Source organism: Mirounga leonina, unplaced genomic scaffold, assembly GCF_011800145.1.
Source record: "Mirounga leonina isolate KUSES-001 unplaced genomic scaffold, KU_Mleo_1.0 Mir_96, whole genome shotgun sequence".
Lineage (NCBI taxonomy): Eukaryota > Metazoa > Chordata > Mammalia > Carnivora > Phocidae > Mirounga > Mirounga leonina.
In genome coordinates this window covers 324,694-345,906 of record NW_023270871.1, presented here as the reverse complement: position 1 = coordinate 345,906, position 21,213 = coordinate 324,694, and the positions used below count along the sequence as shown (strand labels likewise).

Below are 21,213 nucleotides of genomic sequence, written 5' to 3'. Positions count from 1 at the left end.
CTTTTCTCCTGTTCTTATTCCAGTTTGTGCTAGTGAATAACTCCTCCTTGAAATGCTTTCCACTTGATTTTGAAGATACCACACTCACCATTCATTCTCTTCTTATTTTGTTGGCCACTCCTCAGTCTCCTGTGCTGATTTCTCTTTATTTCCCGGGACTCTAAATATTGGTGCTCTCCCAGGGTCTTAGCCTATTTGGGCTGATATAATAAAGATGTCAAAGACTGGGTTGCTTATAAACAACAGAAATTCATTCCTCACAATTCTGGAGGCTGAGAAGTCCCAGATCAAGGCCCTGGCAGAGTCAGGGCCTGGTGAGAGCCTGCTTCCTGGTTCACAGACGGCCAACTTCTTGCTGCGTCTTCACATGGTAGAAAGGGTGAGGGAGCTCTCTGGGCTCTCTTTTATAAGGGCACTAATCCCATTCATGAGGCCTCCACTCTTATGACCTAATCACCTCCCAAAGACCCCACCTTCCTATGCCATCACACTGGGGTTTAGGATTTTAACATATGAATTTTGTTTATGTGTAGCGATGGGGACAGGGGGACAGATATTTAGTCTATTGCACCCAGAGTACAAGCCTCATGTCTTTTTTCTTCTCTGCTACATGCATACAATAGGTATTCTCATTCCATTTCAAGACTACTAATATCATCCAAATACCTATGATGACTTCCCAACCTGAACCTCTCTCTGAACTCCAGACTTGTATATCCAGTGATCTACTTGACATTTCCTTTCAGATATCTAAGAGACATCTTAACATGTCTCAAACTAAACTTTTGATTTTCCCCACTCCCACCATTTCTATTCTACCTTCCGTTTTCCCCATCTCAATTATGGGCAACTCTGAACCTTGAAATCCATCCTGAGTTCTTTTTTCTCACACATCCAATTGATTAGAAAGTCTTGTTTTTTTACCTTCAAAATAAATCTGACCAATTTTCACCATGTCTTCTGCTGTAATGTAATCCATCATTATCTTGTACCTGAGTTAATTCAGTGGCCTCCTAACTGCTCTTTATGCTCCTCCTTTTCCCTCTACAGCAGCCCAAGAGACCTTATAAATCCTAAGTCAATTCTTGTCACTCCTGTACTCAACCTCCCCACCCCCAATGGCTCTTAAAGTGCTCAGGGTCAAATCCAAAGTCTTCCTTGTGGTATCTAAGTGCCTTCATGACCTTCCCTTCTCCTGTCTATCACCACTCTGCCCTTGTTCACACACTATAGTCACAACAAACACTTTGCTTCCTCTTGAGCTCTCTAAGCATATTCCTACTTATTCCCAATTGATGGTCTTTCCTATTACTGTCTCCCTGGCCTGGAATGCTCTTCTCCTAGATACCTATTTCATCCAGATTCTTAATGCCTTCCCTTAAAATCATCTTAGGGGAGGCCATTCTTGACCCTCTTATATAAAACAGGAACCCACCCATCTCGATCACTTCCAGTCCTCCTTAGTCTGTTCATTGTTCTCCACTGTTCTTACCACTGTCTTACATATTATATCTTTACTTGTTTATTCTCGTTCCCCCTGGCTCAAGCAAACATGAGGAAAGAGTCTCTGATTATTTCATTTGTTGCTCTATTCCCAATGCCTGGACACAGAAGGCAGTCAATAAATATTTGTTGAATGAAGATATGAAGTATTCTCTTTTTGCTAAGGCAGTCGTGCTCAAGCTTTCCCTAATACATTCCATTCCTAATTTCCTCCTCTCCTTGGGAACAATGGGCACACTATTCTTTAGTTCATACTTAATCTTTAAGGCAGAATGACAGAGAGGGACTGGTGCCCACATGGCTCAGGACTAACACAGGACCAATCTGATAATGATGGCATCTGTAGGTGCCAGCATGGCTGCTCAGAGACCACCAGGCATGGGCACTCAGTTGGCTACCAACTTCTCATTATTGGGCTTCTCTAATTTCCAATTCTATAGTATCTCCACCAAATGTCAAATTATTTTAAAGAATAAGAACATACTGTCACATTTTGTGTTTTTTATTTAGAAACAATCTCAAACTCACATAGAAGTTGGAAGTAAAGTTAGAGACAACATTTTGTGTTCTGAATCATTTGAGAGTAAATTGTCAACTAGATGCCCCTTCACCTCCAAATACTTTCATGTGTATCTCTAACAAAAAAGGACAGTCTTCTACACAGCCACAACCCTCAGAATCAGGACATTAAGTGATACAATACTAACATCCCATTCTCTGTCTCCTAACTGTTCCAACAATGTCTTCTGTAACAGAAGGATCTTCAGAATCATGTGTTGCTGTTCGTCGCCATATCTCTTTGGTCTCCTTCAATCTGGAACAGTTTTTCAGCTTTCCTTTGACTTTCTTGGCATTTTGAAGATTAAAAAAAAAAACAAAAAACCACAGTTATTTTGTAGAATGTCCCTTGATTTCAGTTGTCTGATGTTTTCTCATGATTAGATTCAGGCTATGTATCTTGGGCAGATATTTTACAGAGTGATGGTGTTCTTACTGGAGCCTGTCAGGTAGCACGCGGTTTTGATTGTCCACACTACTGATTTTGTTTTCTTTGCTTACTTGATTAGGGGGATATTTGCTATGCTTGTCTATGCTGAAGTACTCTTTTTGCTTTTCTTTTTTTTTTTTTAAAGATTTTATTTATTTATTTGAGAGAGAGAATGAGATAGAGGGAGAGCATGAGAGGGGGGAGGGTCAGAAGGAGAAGCAGACTCCCTGCTGAGCAGGGAGCCTGATGCGGGACTCGATCCTGGGACTCCAGGATCATGACCTGAGCCGAAGGCAGTCGCTTAACCAACTGAGCCACCCAGGCGCCCTCTTTTTGCTTTTCTATTTAATAAACATTTGGGAGGAGATGCTTTAAAATGATATAAAGTTCCCATTCCTCATCAATCTCTCTATTCGTTTATCTATTTGTATCAGTATGGATTCATGGGTTCTTATCTTAAGACTAATAATTTATTACTATTATATATTTTTGCTTAAATTTTCCTAGACTTGGCCAGTGGGGGGCCTTTCATGTTAAACCCTCTCTCCTTTCGACAAGCTCTCATCTTTCTTCGAGGTTTTTGTTTTGTTTTGTTTTGTTTGTTTGTTTATTTTAGCAATAAAATGTTTCAGTTTTATCTTCTATCTCCCAAGCCCTAGTTCTGAAGTCAGTCATTTCTCTAAGGAGTCCTGGTTCCTTTTAGAGGAGAATGGTATTTAGAATCCAAGATCTGGGCGTCAGATGTGCTCACTGCTGCTGGGGAGTCGTTGCTCCAACACCCTCAAGTGAACAGGCCTAGACAATATATGTATGTACACACACATATACATAATACTTATGCTTATTTATATCTTTACTTCTTTTTTTTTTAAAAGATTTTATTTATTTATTTGACAGAGAGAGACACAGCAAGAGAGGGAACACAAGCAGGGGGAGTGGGAGAGGGAGAAGCAGGCTCCCCGCAGAGCGGGGAGCCCGATGTGGGACTCGATCCCAGGACCCTGGGATCATGACCCGAGCCGAAGGCAGTCGCTCAACCGACTGAACCACCCAGGCGCCCTATATCTTTACTTCTATATGCGCCTATACAATCATCAACAACTTTGGATTCATACCAGTTACCTTAGTTATAATCCAACATAGAGTTTATTCTACTTTCCTCTTTTTTTTTACATTGGTAATTGTCTTCACTGGTAGTGAGAAACTTGACTCCCATTATACTTGCTACGTTTACTCATCTGATCAGTATGTATGCAACCAATCTCCAATTACCACCATCAGTTGCCACCATCACCCCACCCCTCCTTACCCTGTCATTATTTCAACACCCTGCTGGGACAGTTCTTCTCAGATGGATGCCCTCCTCACTCTGCTCAGTCTCTGATACCATGCATTGGGCAGCGGTCCTACATGGATGACAATTAAAATGGCTGAGGTTCTGACACCTTTCAATAGGCTCCTTCCTGCCCCCCCCCATATAACTTGGGCTCTCTCTGGCAGACCTCCCATGTGAATCTCCCCCTACCAACCCAGTAAAATCTTGTTGTATTTCATTTTGATTAGGCTTAAGGTGCATTAAGAAACAAACTGAAGTTAGTTTCAATTTACTGCAATAATTTGATCTATGTGCTACACATTTTTTTCTGAAATATGCTGTTTTCTTCCAGCCAATAGTATGTTTCATTAATCAGGGATCCATAGCCTTTTCAGCCATGGCTTTCAAAGGGGCATTACCATGACACTGTTTATTTAATTAAATTGATTAATTACAACATCAGAAGACTGTTCCAAAATAGAATCCACTTGATCCAAGGCCAGGTAACTACAAAATCTGCAAGGCATAGATTCCAGGATCTTCAGATTGAGCCAGGTAGGCAAACTCTCTGCGGGCTGAGTGTGCAGAGTGGGCAGCGCTGATGATTGATCCACTTACACACTGAATACACTTGGGTGGAAGAATAAAAGTGAACTGACACTTCTGAGGGTTACAAATACTTACTTCCATCTTCTTTTAAGACTGCAGAGAGGTTTAAAAGAAAATAGTACAGAACTACCCTACAATCTGGCAACTGTACTACTAGGTATTTACCCAAAGAATACAAAAATGTTAATTCAAAGGGATACATGCATGCAATATTTATAGCAGCATTATTTATAATAGCCAAATTTTGGAAACAGCCGAAGTGTCCGACGACTGATGAATGGATAAAGAAGACGTGGTACACATATACAATAGAATATTACTCAGCCATCAAAAAGAATAAAATCTTGACATTTGCAATTACATGGATGGAGCTACAGAATATTATGCTAAGGAAAATAAGTCAGTCAGAGAAAGACAAATACTATATGATTTCACTCATATGTGTAATTTAAGAAACAGAACAAATGAGCAAAGGGGAAAAAAGAGAGAGAAAGAGAGGCAAACCAAGAAACAGACTCTTTCTTAACTATAGAGAACAAACTGATGGTTACCAGAGGGGAAGTGGGTCGGGGGATGGGTGATAGGTGATGGGGGTTAAGGAGGGCACTTGCTGTGATGAGCACCAGGTGTTGTATGGAAGTGTTGAATCACTGTATTGTACACCTGAAACAATATTACACTGTATGTTAACTAACTGGAATTTAAATAAAAATGTAAAAAAAAAGAAAAGAAAAGAAAATAGTACATGTGACAACAATATTTAAATGTATGATTTTTGAAGAAAGGGTGGTTTGGGTTTGTTTTTGTTTGCAGTCAGTTTATCTTGCCTTTCCAGTGTTAATGACAGCTCTGAGAAATGCACTGGACTCCCTGTCCTTGAATTTTAGCTATCCCTTGGGCTTCTATAGGCTTAGTTGGAAAGTATGAGCTTTTTGAAAGCCTTCTTTGCTCATGAAAACAGAGGGAGCTCTTGGTGAGGCAATTTATATCTTTTGTCACAATTTGTATTTTTGCACAGAAAACACTTCACCATAGGAAACTAAACCACCACCCGAGATGCTACAATGATGTCTGTATATCAGTGTTCTTAGCCCTTCCACTCTCTGTAAATGAGGGCATGACACAGGGGCCTTAAGTAAGACAGACATGTGTTTGATTCTGTTTAGTGGCTTGGCTAAATCTTTTCCTTCTTCTGACCCTCACTACTTCATCCGGTTTCCCACTTCATAGTGATGTGGTCCTAGGCAAGTTGTATAATCTTTCAGTGTTTCCCCACCTATCAACCAAGGATAATAATAGTACTTACCTAATAGGTTTTTGTGAAGATTAAATAAGGTAATGCAGATACAGTGTTCAGCACAGTGCCCCGTACATAATCAGTGTATAATAAATTTTTCTCTTCTTAGCTATTATTCTTGTATTTTACATGTTTTTATAGTCTTTCTTCAGTGGTAGTATATTTTCATCAGCCACCTCAGGGATGTTTTGGAGACTCTGCAGTGATTCACAGCTCTGCTCTCTACAGTGGACATATCAGGAAAGGTAGTTGGCTTTTTTTTTTTTTTTTAATCACTGCCAACCTTTGTCACCAAGAACATTTGTTACCTTTTCCCAAAGAGCAGAGGAAAAGTTGAGTAAGATGAACTCTTCCCTCTACCCCGAGGAAATACCAAGCTTTGGAGGCATTTTGTAAATTTTGGAAAAAGTAGGAAGAACTTGGTGTTAGAATAGTAGCAGGATGCGTATTTGTGCTGAGTCATGTTGAAAACTTGCTGAACTTGGAGACATGAATTGATAGTTGCACCAGTAGGTGCAATTAGGTGAGTTGTTTCAACAGCACTTGGAAACAAAGAGCGAGAAAATCAGCAGTTAGGGTAAAACAAGGTTAGAGTTTGATGAGGAAGAGTTGAAGGCACTGGTGAGAGATTATTTAAGGAGATGAATCATAGGATATGGCTGGCAGAAAAGGAGATAAAGCCAGAGAGATGCTCATAGATTATGAGACAACCAAAGATGGAGAGATCAGGAGACAGGCAGTCCTTACTAGGCTGAAGACCCAAGGTACTGGGTATAAAGGTTTGAAAGGGCTGACAGAATACAAAATTTTGGTGGGATTTTATAGTTTCAATATTTCAGGCTTGGATGACTCTGGATGACAGGTATTTCTGGTCATGGTCTTGAGAGTAGGAGGGGCAGAGAAAGTAAGGGGAAAGCCATTAGAGTTGAAGAGGTTGTGAAACTCTGAGTCCAGAATGTTCCATGGATCCTCCCTGATATTCCCTGACATTATTGGGACTCAAAAGTTCCCAGAGTTTTTTACCTGAGAGACATAGCTCTTCTCCAGGGCACGGAAGCCAGGAGTGATCCCACCCTCAGATGAGACTCCGCTTGCTATTAAAAGGATAAAATGAAGAGGAAGAAGAAGAGGAAGTGGAGGAGGGAGACTGAGGGGAAGGAAAAGAGGGAGAAAGGAAAAGAAACAAAAGGAGTTCTGGCTCTAAGTGGTTCTTCAGTGCCCTTGTAATTGCATTTCTGCCTGATCATTTCACCAGATCGCCTGTCATATCTGAGTTTCTTTTGCACTTAAGTTATGCTCTTCCTACTTAATATTTACGTCACAGGAGAAGAGGCTCAGAGCACTTCCATGACTGGCCCATGATGACATAACATGCCATGTTACACGACAAGGGGGATAAAGGTTGCAGATGGAATTAATGTTGCTAATGGGCTGGCTTTAAGATCAAGAGATTATTCCGGGTGATCTGAGTGGGCCCACTGTCATCACAAGGATCCTTATAAATGGAAAAGGGAGGGAAAAGAGATAGTGTCACGATGATGCCATATAGGAGACTCACTGGCCATCGCTGACTTTGAAACCAGGGGCAGAGGGCAAGGGACTGAGGAGTGTGGGTAGCCTCTTAGAAGATGAAAAAAACAGGAAAACAACTCTTCCCCACAGCTTCCAGAAAGGAATGCAGCTGTGCTAACACCTGGATTTTAGTCCAGGGAGACCCATCTCAGACTTCTGACCTCCAGAGCTATATGACACTAAATCTGTGCTGTTTTAAGTCGCCAACATTATGGGAATGCTTAATGGCGATAATAGAAAACTAATTCATACCCCCTGGAAATACCGTGGAGCATATGCTTCCAGTCTGAAGGATTCATACCCACCCCAAGACTGTGAGGACCACCTTGCCCTTGGATCACGCTTTGCTGGGGCTGCCCAGGCCTGCACAGGGTTGAAGGAGTTGCTTTCCTGCACCTCTCATTGGACACATGGCTGGCTGGAGGCCATGGAGGACCAGTATGGGGCCAAATTCCTCCTGAATGGAGTAAGGAAGCCTGTTTCAGCCCAGAGGTGTGAAATCTTGGCTGGATTACCCAGTAAATTCTCAGGATGCTTAGCGAGCTCCCTGGTTTGCAGCATTCTCTCAGTAATGTAAAGCTCCAGCCCAGTGGATGCGCCCTCCATGAGCAGCTGGGCAGGTCAACTGGAGAAATACCTTCACACAGGTCTTGGGCTTATTTACTTCCTCCGCTGTCTTGGTTTCCTTGTGGGTGAGTGGAGGTGGGCTAGGAAAGGTGGGGTAATAAAAGTAGAAAGGCACCAAAGGGACCTGCAGACCCAGCGTAGCTCATAATCATTTGGTCTCATCACGTCTTCGTGCCCATGGACTTGTTCAGGGTTGAACCAGAAGATTAGCTCAGGCCATTTCCCTCTGTGTGACTTGGCCAAGAGAGAAACTGCCCATTTCTTTTTTAAATGGAAGTCCTAGTATGCCTTGGAAGGGAATCCCCGGGAAGCCTGGCGGATGGAGGGGTCTCCGTAGAGCATTGTTAGGAAAAGTTCGGAACTGGGTGGACAAAGGCAGCCAAGGGGGCAGCACTGAGCCGGGAGGGTGGAGGAGTGGGGTCCCCTGTGCCCTACCTCTGCGCTCGGCACTTTCGGCCTGTATTTCGGCCAGGGAGGGCTGGCCTGGGGGCCTCTCTTTTCGCAGTCCCGCCCAGGGTGGCTCTCCCGGGTCTCCCCTATTTGGCCGGCTCGGCAGGGCTCTGGGCGGGGCCGGAGGAGCGTGGGGGTGGGAGGCCGGAGGAAGATGCGCGGAGTTGGCTGCGAGGCCGGGCGCGGAAGGCAGAGGGGTGGGGATCTTGGGTGGGCTGCCCCCTCCCGCTCTGACCCGTTCCACACCCCGCGGAAAGCAGACTGCCAGTTGAATCATTCCCCTTTCAGGAGGGAAGGGGGATAAAGGTAACTAGCCCTTTTCTGCTTGAAAAAGCAAAGGGAAGTCGTGGGCAGCTTTGCAGCCGCTCCGTCCCACTCCTGGACCATGCACCTCTGCATCTTTCTGCTCGGCCACAGGCGAGGACTTGATTTCTTGAGCTGAGAGCTAAACCTTGGTGACTTTTCTTCTCCCCAACAACCGAATCATGCCATGTGCCCAGAGGAGCTGGCTTGCAAACCTCTCCATTGTAGCGCACCTCCTTAACTTTGGGGCCCTTTGCTATGGGAGACAAGCTCAGCCAGGCCCGGTGCACTTCCCGGACAGGAGGCAAGGTTAGTGGCTTTTCTTTATTTCCTTTGAAAACCGTGGTGGTGAGACGCGTGGAAAGTTGGTTGCTCTCCCTTCCCCTCCCCCACTGGCTGAACTCTGCAAAACCGTTTGGCTGAGTTGTAAGGAAATCTGGGCTGGGAGCTCAGTAACATAGGGTGTCTCAGAATTCAGTGTTGAATGTGATGGTTCCTTAATTCTTACTGAAAGGCCAGTATCCCGTCTCTAATACACTAATGCTGTGGCAGGAAAGACCCAAGAGGTAACTGGTAATGCCCCCCCCCTTTTGTCTCTTCTTTGAATGCTGCTCTGTTTCAATCCTCTATTTTTCAAATCATGAATATGGAAAATGATTTTTTTTTTTTTTTTTTTTAAGTTCCAACTGGCCACTGGCGGTGTTTCCAGTTAGTTTCAGCTCTGGACAGGGGAGGGGAAATGTGATTCCGGCCCCCTGCTGAGTGAGTTTGGCTGTGTTTTGGTTTCCTGGAAAGATTTAGGGCTGTCTTTTTAAAAATAACAGTTCTTTTTGGGGGACATTTACCACTGTAGGGGCTCACCTTTCCCTGTCCTGCCTTCCTGGGGGCGGCTGACTGCACGTCCTTGTGAATGTCATGAAACATACAATGCTATGGAAAACACTGGCGGGGTTGTGAGGACAACTTGTCCTTAAGCCTAACCCCTCGGGCAGAGCAGCACGGCTGCCTTGGTTTTTTTTATTGGACTTGGAAGGGTCAGAGACACTTTTGTGTTCGGTGGGGAGTTCCTTGCGCATCTAGGAGAAGATAGAGGGGCAGCAATGGCCCGCATGGCTGGAGAAAGTTCCATGCATCGAGACTGCTAAGGCACTCTGCATGTGTCAGCCCAGCAACCACTGTCCACAGCCTTCTGGGGTGCAGGGACCATTGTTACCGTCCCGGTTTTAATGCTGAGGAAGCCTGATGAGTTTATGGGCCCAGCTCATGGTGGAGTGAGGTTTTGAACCCAGGTAGCCTGGCTCCAGAGGCTGGCCTCTTAGCAATAATAGGGTAGGGGCAACACACACACACACACACACACACACACACACACACACACCCACCCACCCACCCACCACTGCTTTAGCAAACATTATGTTCAGTGTTTGCTGACTATGCTCAAGCCTTGAGAAGCTTCTCTAGCATTTGGGCCCCCTTTAATCTGCAAGACCACTTGGGTGGCAGAGATCAGGAGCCTGCCTTTGTTGAGGATTTCCACACAGGGTTCTGCCTACATTGCAAAGTTCAAATACTGCTGAGAGCTCATCTGCTGTGACTTCAGGAGCAATCCGAAGCAAGTCCCTTTGCTTTCCTTGGAAGCTGGAGCCTGAACACCAGGGTTAGATGTCAATCACCCAGCACTTGCTTGTGTAAACCTTCCAGATACAATCTCCCACCCCCAAGTTTAAAATAGCAGCATTTGTTTTTCTTTGAAAAACAGCCCCTTTGTGAAAAGTCTCCCTTCTGGCAGCACAATCAGAGCCTGTGAGCACTTCCCAGGGCGTTTGGAGAGGATTTGGTTCAAAGACACACATTCTCCTGCGTTGGTTTTCAGCTCTCCTTGCTCCACATCTTCTTTGTAAGCGAATTCAGCTTAGTGTGGAGCAGACCCCCCCTGGGCGTTGCTCTCTCCTCCCTGGAAGGGGAGAGATGGTTGTTTTGCTTGGTGGCCACTGGGGTTATGTCCTGAAACTATTTGACACTGACAAGTAGCTGTAGAGGGCTCGGAGTTTATCAGCGATGCACAGATATTTAGGTTTTAAAAATAATTTCCACTTCTAAAAGTCTTCTCCAGAATATTTGTTCTTAACTCACCAATGGATTTACAAGTAATCCACATTTGGTGCAACAGAGAAATTCCTGAGCAGGCTTCATTTAGAACCGAGTGGAGACAGGGAGAACAATTGAGAGAGAGAGAGGTGGAGAGAAGGGATGAGAAAATTCTAAGGCTTCATGGGACTAGGATGACCTGGGTTTTGCCCCAAATGATCAGCCTGTCATTTCACAAAGAACCGATGGACCTAGATTTCCACTTCTACTCTGACAACATTTTTTTTTTTTTTTTTAAAGATTTTATTTATTTATTTGACAGAGACAGAGAGCACACAAGCAGGGGGAGTGGCAGGCAGAGGGAGAGGGAGAAGCAGGTTCCCCGCAGAGCAGCGGGGGGGGGGGGGGGGGCGCAGTGTGGGACTTGTTCCCAGGACCCCGGGATCATGACCTGAGCAGAAGGCAGTCGCTTAACCAACTGAGCCACCCAGGCGCCCTCTGACATTTTTGAATTGCACCCAAATTCTGAGCATTTAAACTTGAAAGTGACTTCAGATATCATCTCTGCCATCCTTATTTTTCCAGAGGAGGAAGGGGGGGCCTCGGAGGTGAGTCTGTTAGTCAGTGTGTGTTCAGTGAGCACCTATGAAGTGCTCCTTCACCCGAGGGGTGGAGGGGATTGTACAGGGTGTGGTTGGAAACATTCTGATCCTAGATAATCATTAACATTCTTTCTAGCCCTACGGGTCGGGCAGAGGGAGGATTTTAGCCCTGGAAAAGAACACAGAGGTACATCCAATCTTTTCTGGGACCAGAAAAGGCAGATTTGACACTCTGCCCAGTATTCTTTCCACATCACTCACTTGTGATACAGAAAAGTGCAGTGACTTCCACAAGGTTTCTTGGTTCCCAACCAAGTGTCAGAACAACGGGAAATATTAGTCCTGCGCACAACGTACTGCCTTTTTTCCCACAACCAGTGATAGCCCCTTGGGTTCCTTATTCCTTGTATTGTCTACAAGTCACCGGCTGCATCTATGATCTCTTTTGCTCCCAGCAACTCTGAAATCAACAGGGCGGGCACTTTATCCCACAGTAGAAATGTGTTTTCGGCAGCACAGGTTGGTGTAAGAACAGAGGGAGTGTTTCCAGACAAGTGTTTTGAGTATGCTTTAAGACAAATGGCCTAATAATGTATCTATGCTATTTGGAAAAAAAGAAAGAAGGAAGTGATTTCATGTATTTTCTTTATGTAAGAAGACACTTCACAGTTTGGGTATTTTATTTGTGTTTGTTATCATAAGCAATGATAGTCCGGAGGTTGGTGGTCCTATAGTTGGTGAGCAACTCCAACCTCCTGTGGCGTATTTTACAACTTGGGAGGGATCAACGCCATCCTCCACATCTTGACACATGTGGTTTTCTGTGGTAAAAATATATTTGAAAGGTTGCAGCATCCCATGGAAGAGAATTATGAAAATGAACTTCTGACTCTTAGAGAATTTCATTGCTCTTTTTAGTGAAGAGTCCTTAGAAATTCATTGCTCTCTAAGATAGAAATACACAATACAAAGAGTTAAGTATAGGTTTAACCTAAACTATAAAATCTGGCAGGTAAATATTCTCTTACCTCTCTCCTTTCTTTCTAAGCAGAGGGTAAAAAATCGCCTGATGTTGCGAATTTTCAAAAGCATTTGTGCCAACAGGCTTCACTCAAAGCTTCTCATGAAGTATCATCAATGTTTGTGACCGAGGGTTTCGAGGCTAATTTTAAAGAAGGCAAGTCAAGGTATTCAGGGCTGATAATGTGTTTCCATAAAGCTGCAGACTGTGATGGGATTTCAGTGTGCCTCAGTTCCTCCCACCCACAGCCTTGTTGACTCCCCAACTTGACATCTGGTTCTCAGCGGTAGCCCCTTGAGAAGCAGCAAGGGCAGCGGTTAGAAGGGTGGGCTTCGGGGTCAGATCACCCCAGAATGAATCCTTGTCCTTCTCCATTGTCTTTTTACAGGAGTGGGAATGAGGGCTAAGATGAGGGACACAGTTAATAATATCTGTCCCAGAGAACCGTACAGATTAGACAAGACCAGATTGGTATACTCTAAATGCTGGGCTTGACCACAGGAATGGTAAAAATTATTTCCTGACATATACTTTCTCCACTTCTATCATATCCCCTCTGAGCTCTGCCTTCTGTTGGCCAAAGTTATAGCTACCTCATCTTCCAAACTAAATACCCACTGAGAGGAAGCCAAGGTGAGCGAGGGCTTCTCCCCTGTCTCTGCTTGGAGTTTATACCTATTTATGGCCACAGTGATCCTTGATGGCCAAGTTTCTATCTTTAATACCAATCATAGCCACTGAGTGCTATTTGTCAAGCACCGCTCTACATCTATTACATATATTAATACACACTGGATCCTCACAGCCACCCTAGGGGGTGAAAACTCGTACTGTGACTCCTTTGTATAGATAAAGCAACGGCAGGTGGGCCACCAGCATAAGTCACACTCCCGTGGCCTCTTATTTCTGTCCACACCTATGGGCTGACATGGCTTAGCTGCTTCGTTTGCAATCAAATCAAGAGGCAAAACTAGTCTTACCCCTTGTTACTCTACCTGCCAAACAGGCCATTATTATCCTCCCTTTATTGCTGAGCAAATTGAAGCCTCTTAAAGAAGTCAAGCCACCTTCTTCTTGTCAAATCATCTCCCCAGGGCAGTGATATCACTTCTACTCTGTTATACATTTCTGCCAAGGGCAACTGCTTATGTACATGAAGTACAGGGGCTAAGAACATGATTTTGAAATAGGAAACATGAGATTTCAGTATAAGTGATGTTGCATATTGGCTCTGGGACCTCTCTTAGGCTCTGTTTCTTTATCTATGAAATGAGAATTCACTGAAATTGTGAGGACTGAGTGAGAAGGGACTGATGGTGCCTGGCTCATAGCAAGTGCTCGTTAAATGGTTACTGTGGTTATTATCATTATATTATTGTATAGCCAACTTATGCTGGATCTCTTCAAAACCCATTAGAAAGAAAGCAACTGGGTCAAGAGCTCTAAATTTGTTTGCTCTTTTATTCTTTGAGGAGTAGGTGCTAGGGCTTAGGCAAGCTTTATCTTTCATTTTATACTTTCAAAAATCATGTTTAATTCTTTGAGATGCATCTTCAGCGACAGGCCCTATAAGGCAAATAGGAGCATTCCCTGAGAGGGGGAGTCAGCATCTGGGCAGTGAGCACGCACAGCCGGGCCCATTGCAAGATGATGGCTATACACTGTTGGGTAAGACTTTTTTTGCCCCTAACTTCCATCCACTGCTCACCCTGGAGAAGCCAGAGACATTACTGTGAGTAGCAGAAGAAAAGAGTAACCCAAAGGAAGCCAATTGTATCCACTTTCTTCCGACCCACCCTGGCCTTTCCCCTCCTAAGCTCTGAACTTGGAAGGTCGGTGAGACTCTGATGCTAAATATGTCCAGATATTCTTTGGGGAGTATCAGAGGACTGAGTCAATTTGACTCCTAGTTCATGGCACGCTAGCGTCACTGATTTGCGCAAAACCCCTTTCTTGCTTTATTTTATTATTTTTTTTGCATTTTTGTCCCCACTCCCATTCCTCCTCATGGAAAACCATTTTAATGGGTTCCATATGTATTTTTCCTTTGCATATGTTCTGGCTGACTTTGTATTATTGTTTTGGTGTGCATGTATTTTCCATTGATGTCAGTGGCTCTGTATTAACTTGTATTGTTTCTTATTTTTCACTGAACCTTGTTTTTAAAGGTTTGTCCGTGTTGCTGTGTGATTTGTTGCTCAGAACTGCTGCAATTAGAAGCAGTGATTCTGGATTTTTTTACACCTAAAAAACGGAGACTATTTATTAGTACCTAAGTTGAAAACTCTGCGCTCTGCCCCAGATTTCATCCAAGGCAGAGATGAACAATTTCACAAAGTGTGTTGGAAGGCAGTTGTCTGGGAAAAGAGGCTGTTTTATAAATGTACCCCATTAAGTCCAGTTCTTTTAATTAACCTACTACAGATGTGCTCGTTGATAGAGCGACACATTGCGAGCCAGGCAGCTGTGATGGGCAAGATTCTGCCTCCAGAGGCTTCGGGAATAAAGTCTGATGCACAAAAACCATGGTAAAATGAGGCTATTCTGAGAGGTATGGAAAGTTAAGGACCTGAAAGAACTTGAACCAGGGACCTTAGGAGAAAGAAGGGGGATTGTAGTTGGGATGTTCAAGCCTAAGTGAGAATAAACAGGCTATCAGTAGAGAGTGCAAAAGTGCGACGTAACTGTAGAAAACAACGTAAGCTAGAAGGCGCAAGGAATACATCTGGGAGGTGGCAAGTGGAATTTGATTTTCCTTCTTGCTCTCTTGCTTCCTCCCTGGCTCCTTTTCTTTCTTTCTTTTCTTTTCTTTTTTCTCTCTAACGCAAACAATGAGTTATTTTACTAAGTGGCTAATGGTTTGCCTGAAGTAGTCTGGCATCCTGAGGGATGATTCGCCCCTGCTAGTTAGGTTCCTTGTTCTTTTCAAACATCAGGATGAGGAGGAAGTGGTGGGAATTTAAACGTGAGCAAGCCAAAAGGTGTATGTGTTCTCCTGTGTGGAAGGGACAAGTGTCCTGTCTTGCATTTTTAAAGTTTTCATCTTACCATTTTATTTTGTATACTTTGTAAAAATAAAAAAAAAATCCAACTTTGTTTCTTTAAGTACCGGTTTCATGTTACAGAACACTAATGCTGTGATCCGTGTGAAGTTTGTCAGAGTCTATACGACGGGTTAGCTGTTTTTATTTTTCTTTGAACCTGAGTTAATGGGAAGTTCCTGAGGCGTTTAAGCTCCTTAAAATAAACAGCGAGGCTCTGTGACTTGTATTCATCAACTCAAGACTTGAAACATTCCTTAAGCTGACCTTGCCTCCTTGCTAACTGGACGCCTCATGAGTGAATTCTCATCTTGATTTGTCTCTGGGAAAACATCTGCCATCCAGAGTTGTGCCCGGGTGCCGGCTCAGACTGCCACGTGTCATCCAGGAGGGGCCCCGAGTCGCTTTTGAGTGGTTCAGGGAGTTTACTGTTGCCGGTGTTTGTGCGGTAGATGGGATCTGTAAACTTCAGGCCAACAGGGGTATTTTGCCATCAACACGCTAAAGTCTAAGTTCCAAATGGCCGAGCGCTTACCTTGCTGGAGACTCAGCAGAGAGTGCTCTCAGTTTTATTCTTTGTGTCCTTTTCTTTCAGAGCATTTTATCAAGGCCCTGCCTGAATACCACGTGGTGGCCCCGGTCCGGGTAGATGCCAGTGGGCATTTTCAGTCCTATGGCTTGCACCATCCCGTCAGCAGCAACAACAGGAGGAAGAGAGACTTGGATGGCCCAGAGGAGCGGGTGTACTACAGAATTTCACACGAGGAGAAGGACCTGTTCTTTAACTTGTCCGTCAATCAGGGATTTCTTTCCAAAAGCTATATCTTGGAGCGGAGATACGGGAACCTTTCCCATGTGAAGATGGTGGCTTCCTCGGCACCCCCCTGCCATCTCCGGGGCACAGTGCTGCAACGGGGCACCAGGATCGGGACCGCGGCCCTCAGCGCCTGCCAGGGACTGGTGAGTGCCTGGGTCCCTCGCCTCCCTCCTCTGCCCCCAGGCCCCCGTCCTCCCAGCCTGCACACCCAGTTACCAGTGGGCTCGCACCCACCTTCAGCACGTGCAGATTCAACACTTGTGATGTGCATGGTCCTGGCTGCCAAACGGGTTGGGGAGAAATGCATGAAAGTAAAAGTTGACCAATGCGGGAGGTATGGAGAGTAAGGGCGCTGAGGCCTCAGAGCAGGGAGAACTTCCACCAGGAACGGCGTGGGGGGAAGGGAGGACTGGAGTCGGGTTTTCAGCCTCTGAGGCCGCTCTGAGGGGATTGTACCTGAGTGGCTGGCCAGCCCCTTTTGAATTAGGAGGACCTGGGTTTGGACTGAGAGAGGCTCATAGCGAAGACGGTGTCGTCACCGGCTGCTCTGGTAGATAGCTGACTATGTGGACTTCGTCATCAGACTTCATACGGAAACTTAGGCTCAGTTTATCCCTTCGTGCCTTGGTTTGCTCACCTGTGAGAGATAAAATGGAGATAATGACAATACCCATCTCACACAGCAGGGCTTGGCAAAGAACGGCCCGCAGACCAAATCTGGACCACCACTTGTTTTCATAAATGAAGTTTTATTGGAACATAGAGAAGCCCACGTGTTTACATTGTCCAAGGCTGCTTTCACAGTACAACAGCAGAGCTGTTGGGATCAGGACTGTATGGCCCATGAGCCCCCAAAATTGCTATCTGGCTTTGATAGGAAAAAAAAAGTCCTGATCCCCGTAATAGAGTATTGTGGGAATTAAATGAATAAATATATGTAAACACCTTAGGAGAGTGCTTACGAATAATACACACTCAATGGATGTTGGGTGCTATTATCAATTTTTTATGTTTCCAATATGCCAGGTACTGGATTGTGTGGCGTGTGAGGGGTTTTCTGTATGTCATCCTCTTCTGCTCTCCAGCCCCCCATCTTGGTTATATTTGAGTAGATGATGAAGCTTGAAGATGTCGAATAACTTTACTGCGCAGCTAATTTGAGCCCGAGACTTTCTACCCCTTACAAGTTGCCCTCTAATCCCCTCACCTCCCCTGGTTTTGGGGAACCACTAATCTACCTTCTATCTCTGTTATCTGCTTATTTGAAACGCTTGTTTTAATGACCCCTCCAGGAGATTCTGGTGCTCACTGAAGTTTAAGACTGGACTAGAGCAGTCATTCATAACCCTGGCTGAACATTAGGATCCTCTGCGGAGCTTTTAAAAAGTACCCATTCCCCACCCGTCCTCCCAGATGTTTGGATTTAAGTGGTCTGAGACTGGAGCTCAGACATCAGTAATTTTTTAAAGCTCCCTAGGAAACTCTAATGTGTGGTAGGTGTTGCCAGCCAATGGATTAGCGTGAGTGGGGATTAATTAGCAGTATTAGCCAATATTACTCTAAAGTAGCAGTTCTCCCCGAATAATTCTAGCGTGCAGCCAGGGTTGAGAACTGCTGCTCTCAGTTGTCCCCCCTTTTCATCCTGTACTCTCTCAGGGAGACTGCACACTGTTTAGCATTATTCCACGCTCGGGAACAGAATATTGGGACCTTTTCAATTTCAAATGGCCCCAGGGAGCAGTGTGGACTACCATGTGGGCATTTTCAGATTCAGATTCCAGATTCATACTAAACACAGGGACACAAAGAAGCAAATAGTCACTAATGGACTAATGTGGTAGCCAGATGATGGAAATTTTAGATTCAAATTGCTGAATGATTTTTGCCAGAAGAACGAGTCTACTGGCATAATTTTGTAGCCCGTTACACAGAATTGAACAGTTTATGGACAGTTATAAAATAGGCACTAAAATCCAAGTGACTTTCTTCCCTTTCTGTGAGCATATGAGCTGGCTGGCTCCAAGTTCATGTACCATTATGGCCAGTGCTCCGCATCGAAGTGATAGTGGTTGGACGTGTGTCTGATTTCTCCTGATCACTTCTCTGGAATCTGACTTCTGTGGTATTTGTTTTCCCTTTCACCCAAACATGACCCCACCATCAAATTCACAGGACGGCAGGCTTAGGATATATTCACTTTTACGCCCCCCACCACCCTAAGGACAGAGGTGGCGTTTGGGAAGGCTTTCTGAGGAAGCAAACACTCTCATGTGGAGGAGGACATCTGCTTCTCCTTTCTCTGGCTCAGGCCTGGCATAATCTTTGCTTTAGATGTAGTCACCCTAATGCTGTAGGCTGTGTTCTCTTGGGGTTGTCTATAATTTAGGGTCTATTTAGCTTCCCTTGGAGCAGGCTCAGATGGTTGCAAACTGAAGACCCAAGAAAGGTCACTCGGGCCAGGGTGTGGGGTGACCTCCTTCCTCCACTTAATACCTTCCACATGGCTTTGGTCCCCATCTTCTTGGAGGCTGCTCTCCACTGAGTCAGCCCGTGTCCCAGCCCAGCAGCATTCCCTCTGTCGTCTTTACCATTCTCGTCACTCTCTCCCTTCAAGTCTTTATAACCTTGAAGTTATGGAATTTGCTTCTTTTGAACAGTTTAGTTGATTTGTTCCATTCTAAGTTCTTTGATGGAGAGACCGTGTTGTTTAATCAATTAGACTTGGAAGTCCTCCTTGGTGGGAGTCATTACCTGTGAGACTCCCAGGGGGGTCGTTTTGGATTTGCTGTTGCCAGGGGCCCTCTAAGGATTTGTTCCAGGTCAGTTTGTTGTTAGTATTTCAGTTGACGTTTCTGTAAAGTGTTACACTCCACACTTCTGCATGATACGGGATTGGGGTTCTGACCCTTCATGGGTAACCCCCTTCATCGATGGCTTGGTCTAGTCTCCCAGCACCTGGACTGTATACCTGAGTCAGTAAATATTTTTAATGTTTGTTATTTTAGTAAATATTTTAAATTCTTGTTCACAGTCAGAGACAGTATTTCTCACCTCAGGCTTTATTAAAGTGAATATGATTTTTGGCTCTATCCTAAAGCCTAACCTCAATTCCAGCCACTACCGGGGCATTAGATCCTGACCCCTAATCTGAATAGCTAGCTAGCTGGTCATGGCTCTCTCTCTCTCTCTCTCTCTCTCTCGGGCCACTAAGCTTCAACTCCCACTCAACTTTTTCCTTTTCCCTTTTAGCACACTGAGATTTTCTTTCTTGTTTTGAGCTCAATTATGGATTGAAATTTTCAAAGAGGTATTATTTTCAGTTTTTCTTTAAAGTTAAACTTTTTATTTTGAGATAGTTATAGATTCATATGCAGTTGAAAGAACTAATACTGAGAGATCCAATGTACCCTTGACTCAGTCCCCCCCAATGGGAACATCTTGCCCAAATTACTGTACAATATCATAGCCGGCATTTTGACATTGATACAGTCAAGATGCCCAACATTTCCATCACAAACAATTCCTTGTGCTGTCCTTTTATAGACACACCTATTTCCTTCAGGCCCCCAGCTCTTCCTTATGTGTACATTTTATATTTAAGTCATGATACATTAAAAAAAAAAAATTTCCCCTTTATTTAAAAAAAATTTTTTTTTTTTTAAGATTTTATTTATTTATTTGAGAGAGAGAGAATGAGAGACAGAGAGCATGAGAGGGAGGAGGGTCAGAGGGAGAAGCAGACTCCCTGCTGAGCAGGGAGCCCGATGAGGGACTCGATCCTGGGACTCCAGGATCATGACCTGAGCCGAAGGCAGTCGCTTAACCAACTGAGCCACCCAGGCGCCCTAAAAAAATTTTTTTAAAAAGATTTTATTTATTCATTTGAGAGAGAGAGAGACAGAGAGAGCACAAGCAGGGGGAGAGGAAGAGGGAGGAGAAGCAGACTCCCTGCTGAGCTGGGAGCCTGCCATGGGGCTCAGTTCCAGGGCCTGGAGATCGTGATCTGAGTCAAAGGCAGATGCGTAACCAACTTATCCAGCCAGGTGCCCTGAGTCATGATCCATTTTGAGTTAATTTTTGTATAAGATGTGAGACTTAGGTAGAGGTTCATTCTCATTCTCTTTTTTTTCTTATTGCCTATGGATGTCCAATTGCTCCAGCACCATTTTTTTTAAAAAAGTTACCTTCCTTCCATTGAATTGCTTCTATACTTGTCAAAAATCACTTGGAAATATTTTTGTGTCTATTTCTGAGTTTTATATTCTATTCCACCAGTAGAATCTTTATCACTGGAGCTATATAATTAGTCTGGAAATCAAGTAGAATGATTCCTACTGTTTTATATTTTGTCAAAATTGTTTTAGTAATTCTCCTTCCTTTGCCTTTCCATATAAGTTTTAGAATAATCTGACCACAAAAATTTGCTGAAATTTTGGTAAGAATTATATTAGACCTATATATAAATTTGGGAAATTAACATTTGTTATGTTTAGTCCAATCCATGAACATGGTAAGTCTCTTCCAGTTCTTCCCATGAAACCTATCCAGGTTGACTGGTGGGACTGAAAGATCCATGTTTGGTCTTCCCTCTTTCCCAAGGTGAGAGTTTTGTAGCTCCTTGGGCCCTCCCTTCTAAATCTCACTCTGATGGCATTTCTCACCAGGAAATCTCCCAGCCATTAAATGGGTTGTTCTTATGGACCTGCAGGCCCATCCCACCTGTCCAGTAGTTAGTATGATTAGAGAATGAGGCTGTTAAATGGACTCAATAATTGCCTTGTATTTTTTTTTTTAATTTCCTCTTCTGGGTCAGAGAATTTATTTGGGGAAAAATTGTGAAACTGTTTTTGCAAATTTGTTCCCTTGGTTTGTTCACTCACATTTATTCTTGAAGTATTCTGTTTTGGAGAATTTTCTGATTCTAAATTAGTCTGGTAGAATGATAGTAATTTCTTCTGTGCTGAACCTCACTGTCTTCCC

At 44.1% G+C, this 21,213-nt stretch overlaps 1 protein-coding gene across 1 annotated transcript in view; it reads left to right on the top strand.

The window, feature by feature from the left end:
* The first annotated feature begins 8,545 nt into the window (after window positions 1-8,545).
* The window catches only part of LOC118006334 (A disintegrin and metalloproteinase with thrombospondin motifs 12-like), a 298,264-nt gene continuing 285,596 nt past the window's right edge, over window positions 8,546-21,213 (top strand). The window contains exons 1-2 of the mRNA XM_034998952.1: window positions 8,546-8,973; window positions 16,012-16,376. Coding sequence (XP_034854843.1) covers window positions 8,847-8,973; window positions 16,012-16,376 — 492 coding nt within the window. The 5' untranslated portion in view covers window positions 8,546-8,846. The remainder of the gene's footprint in view (window positions 8,974-16,011; window positions 16,377-21,213) is intronic.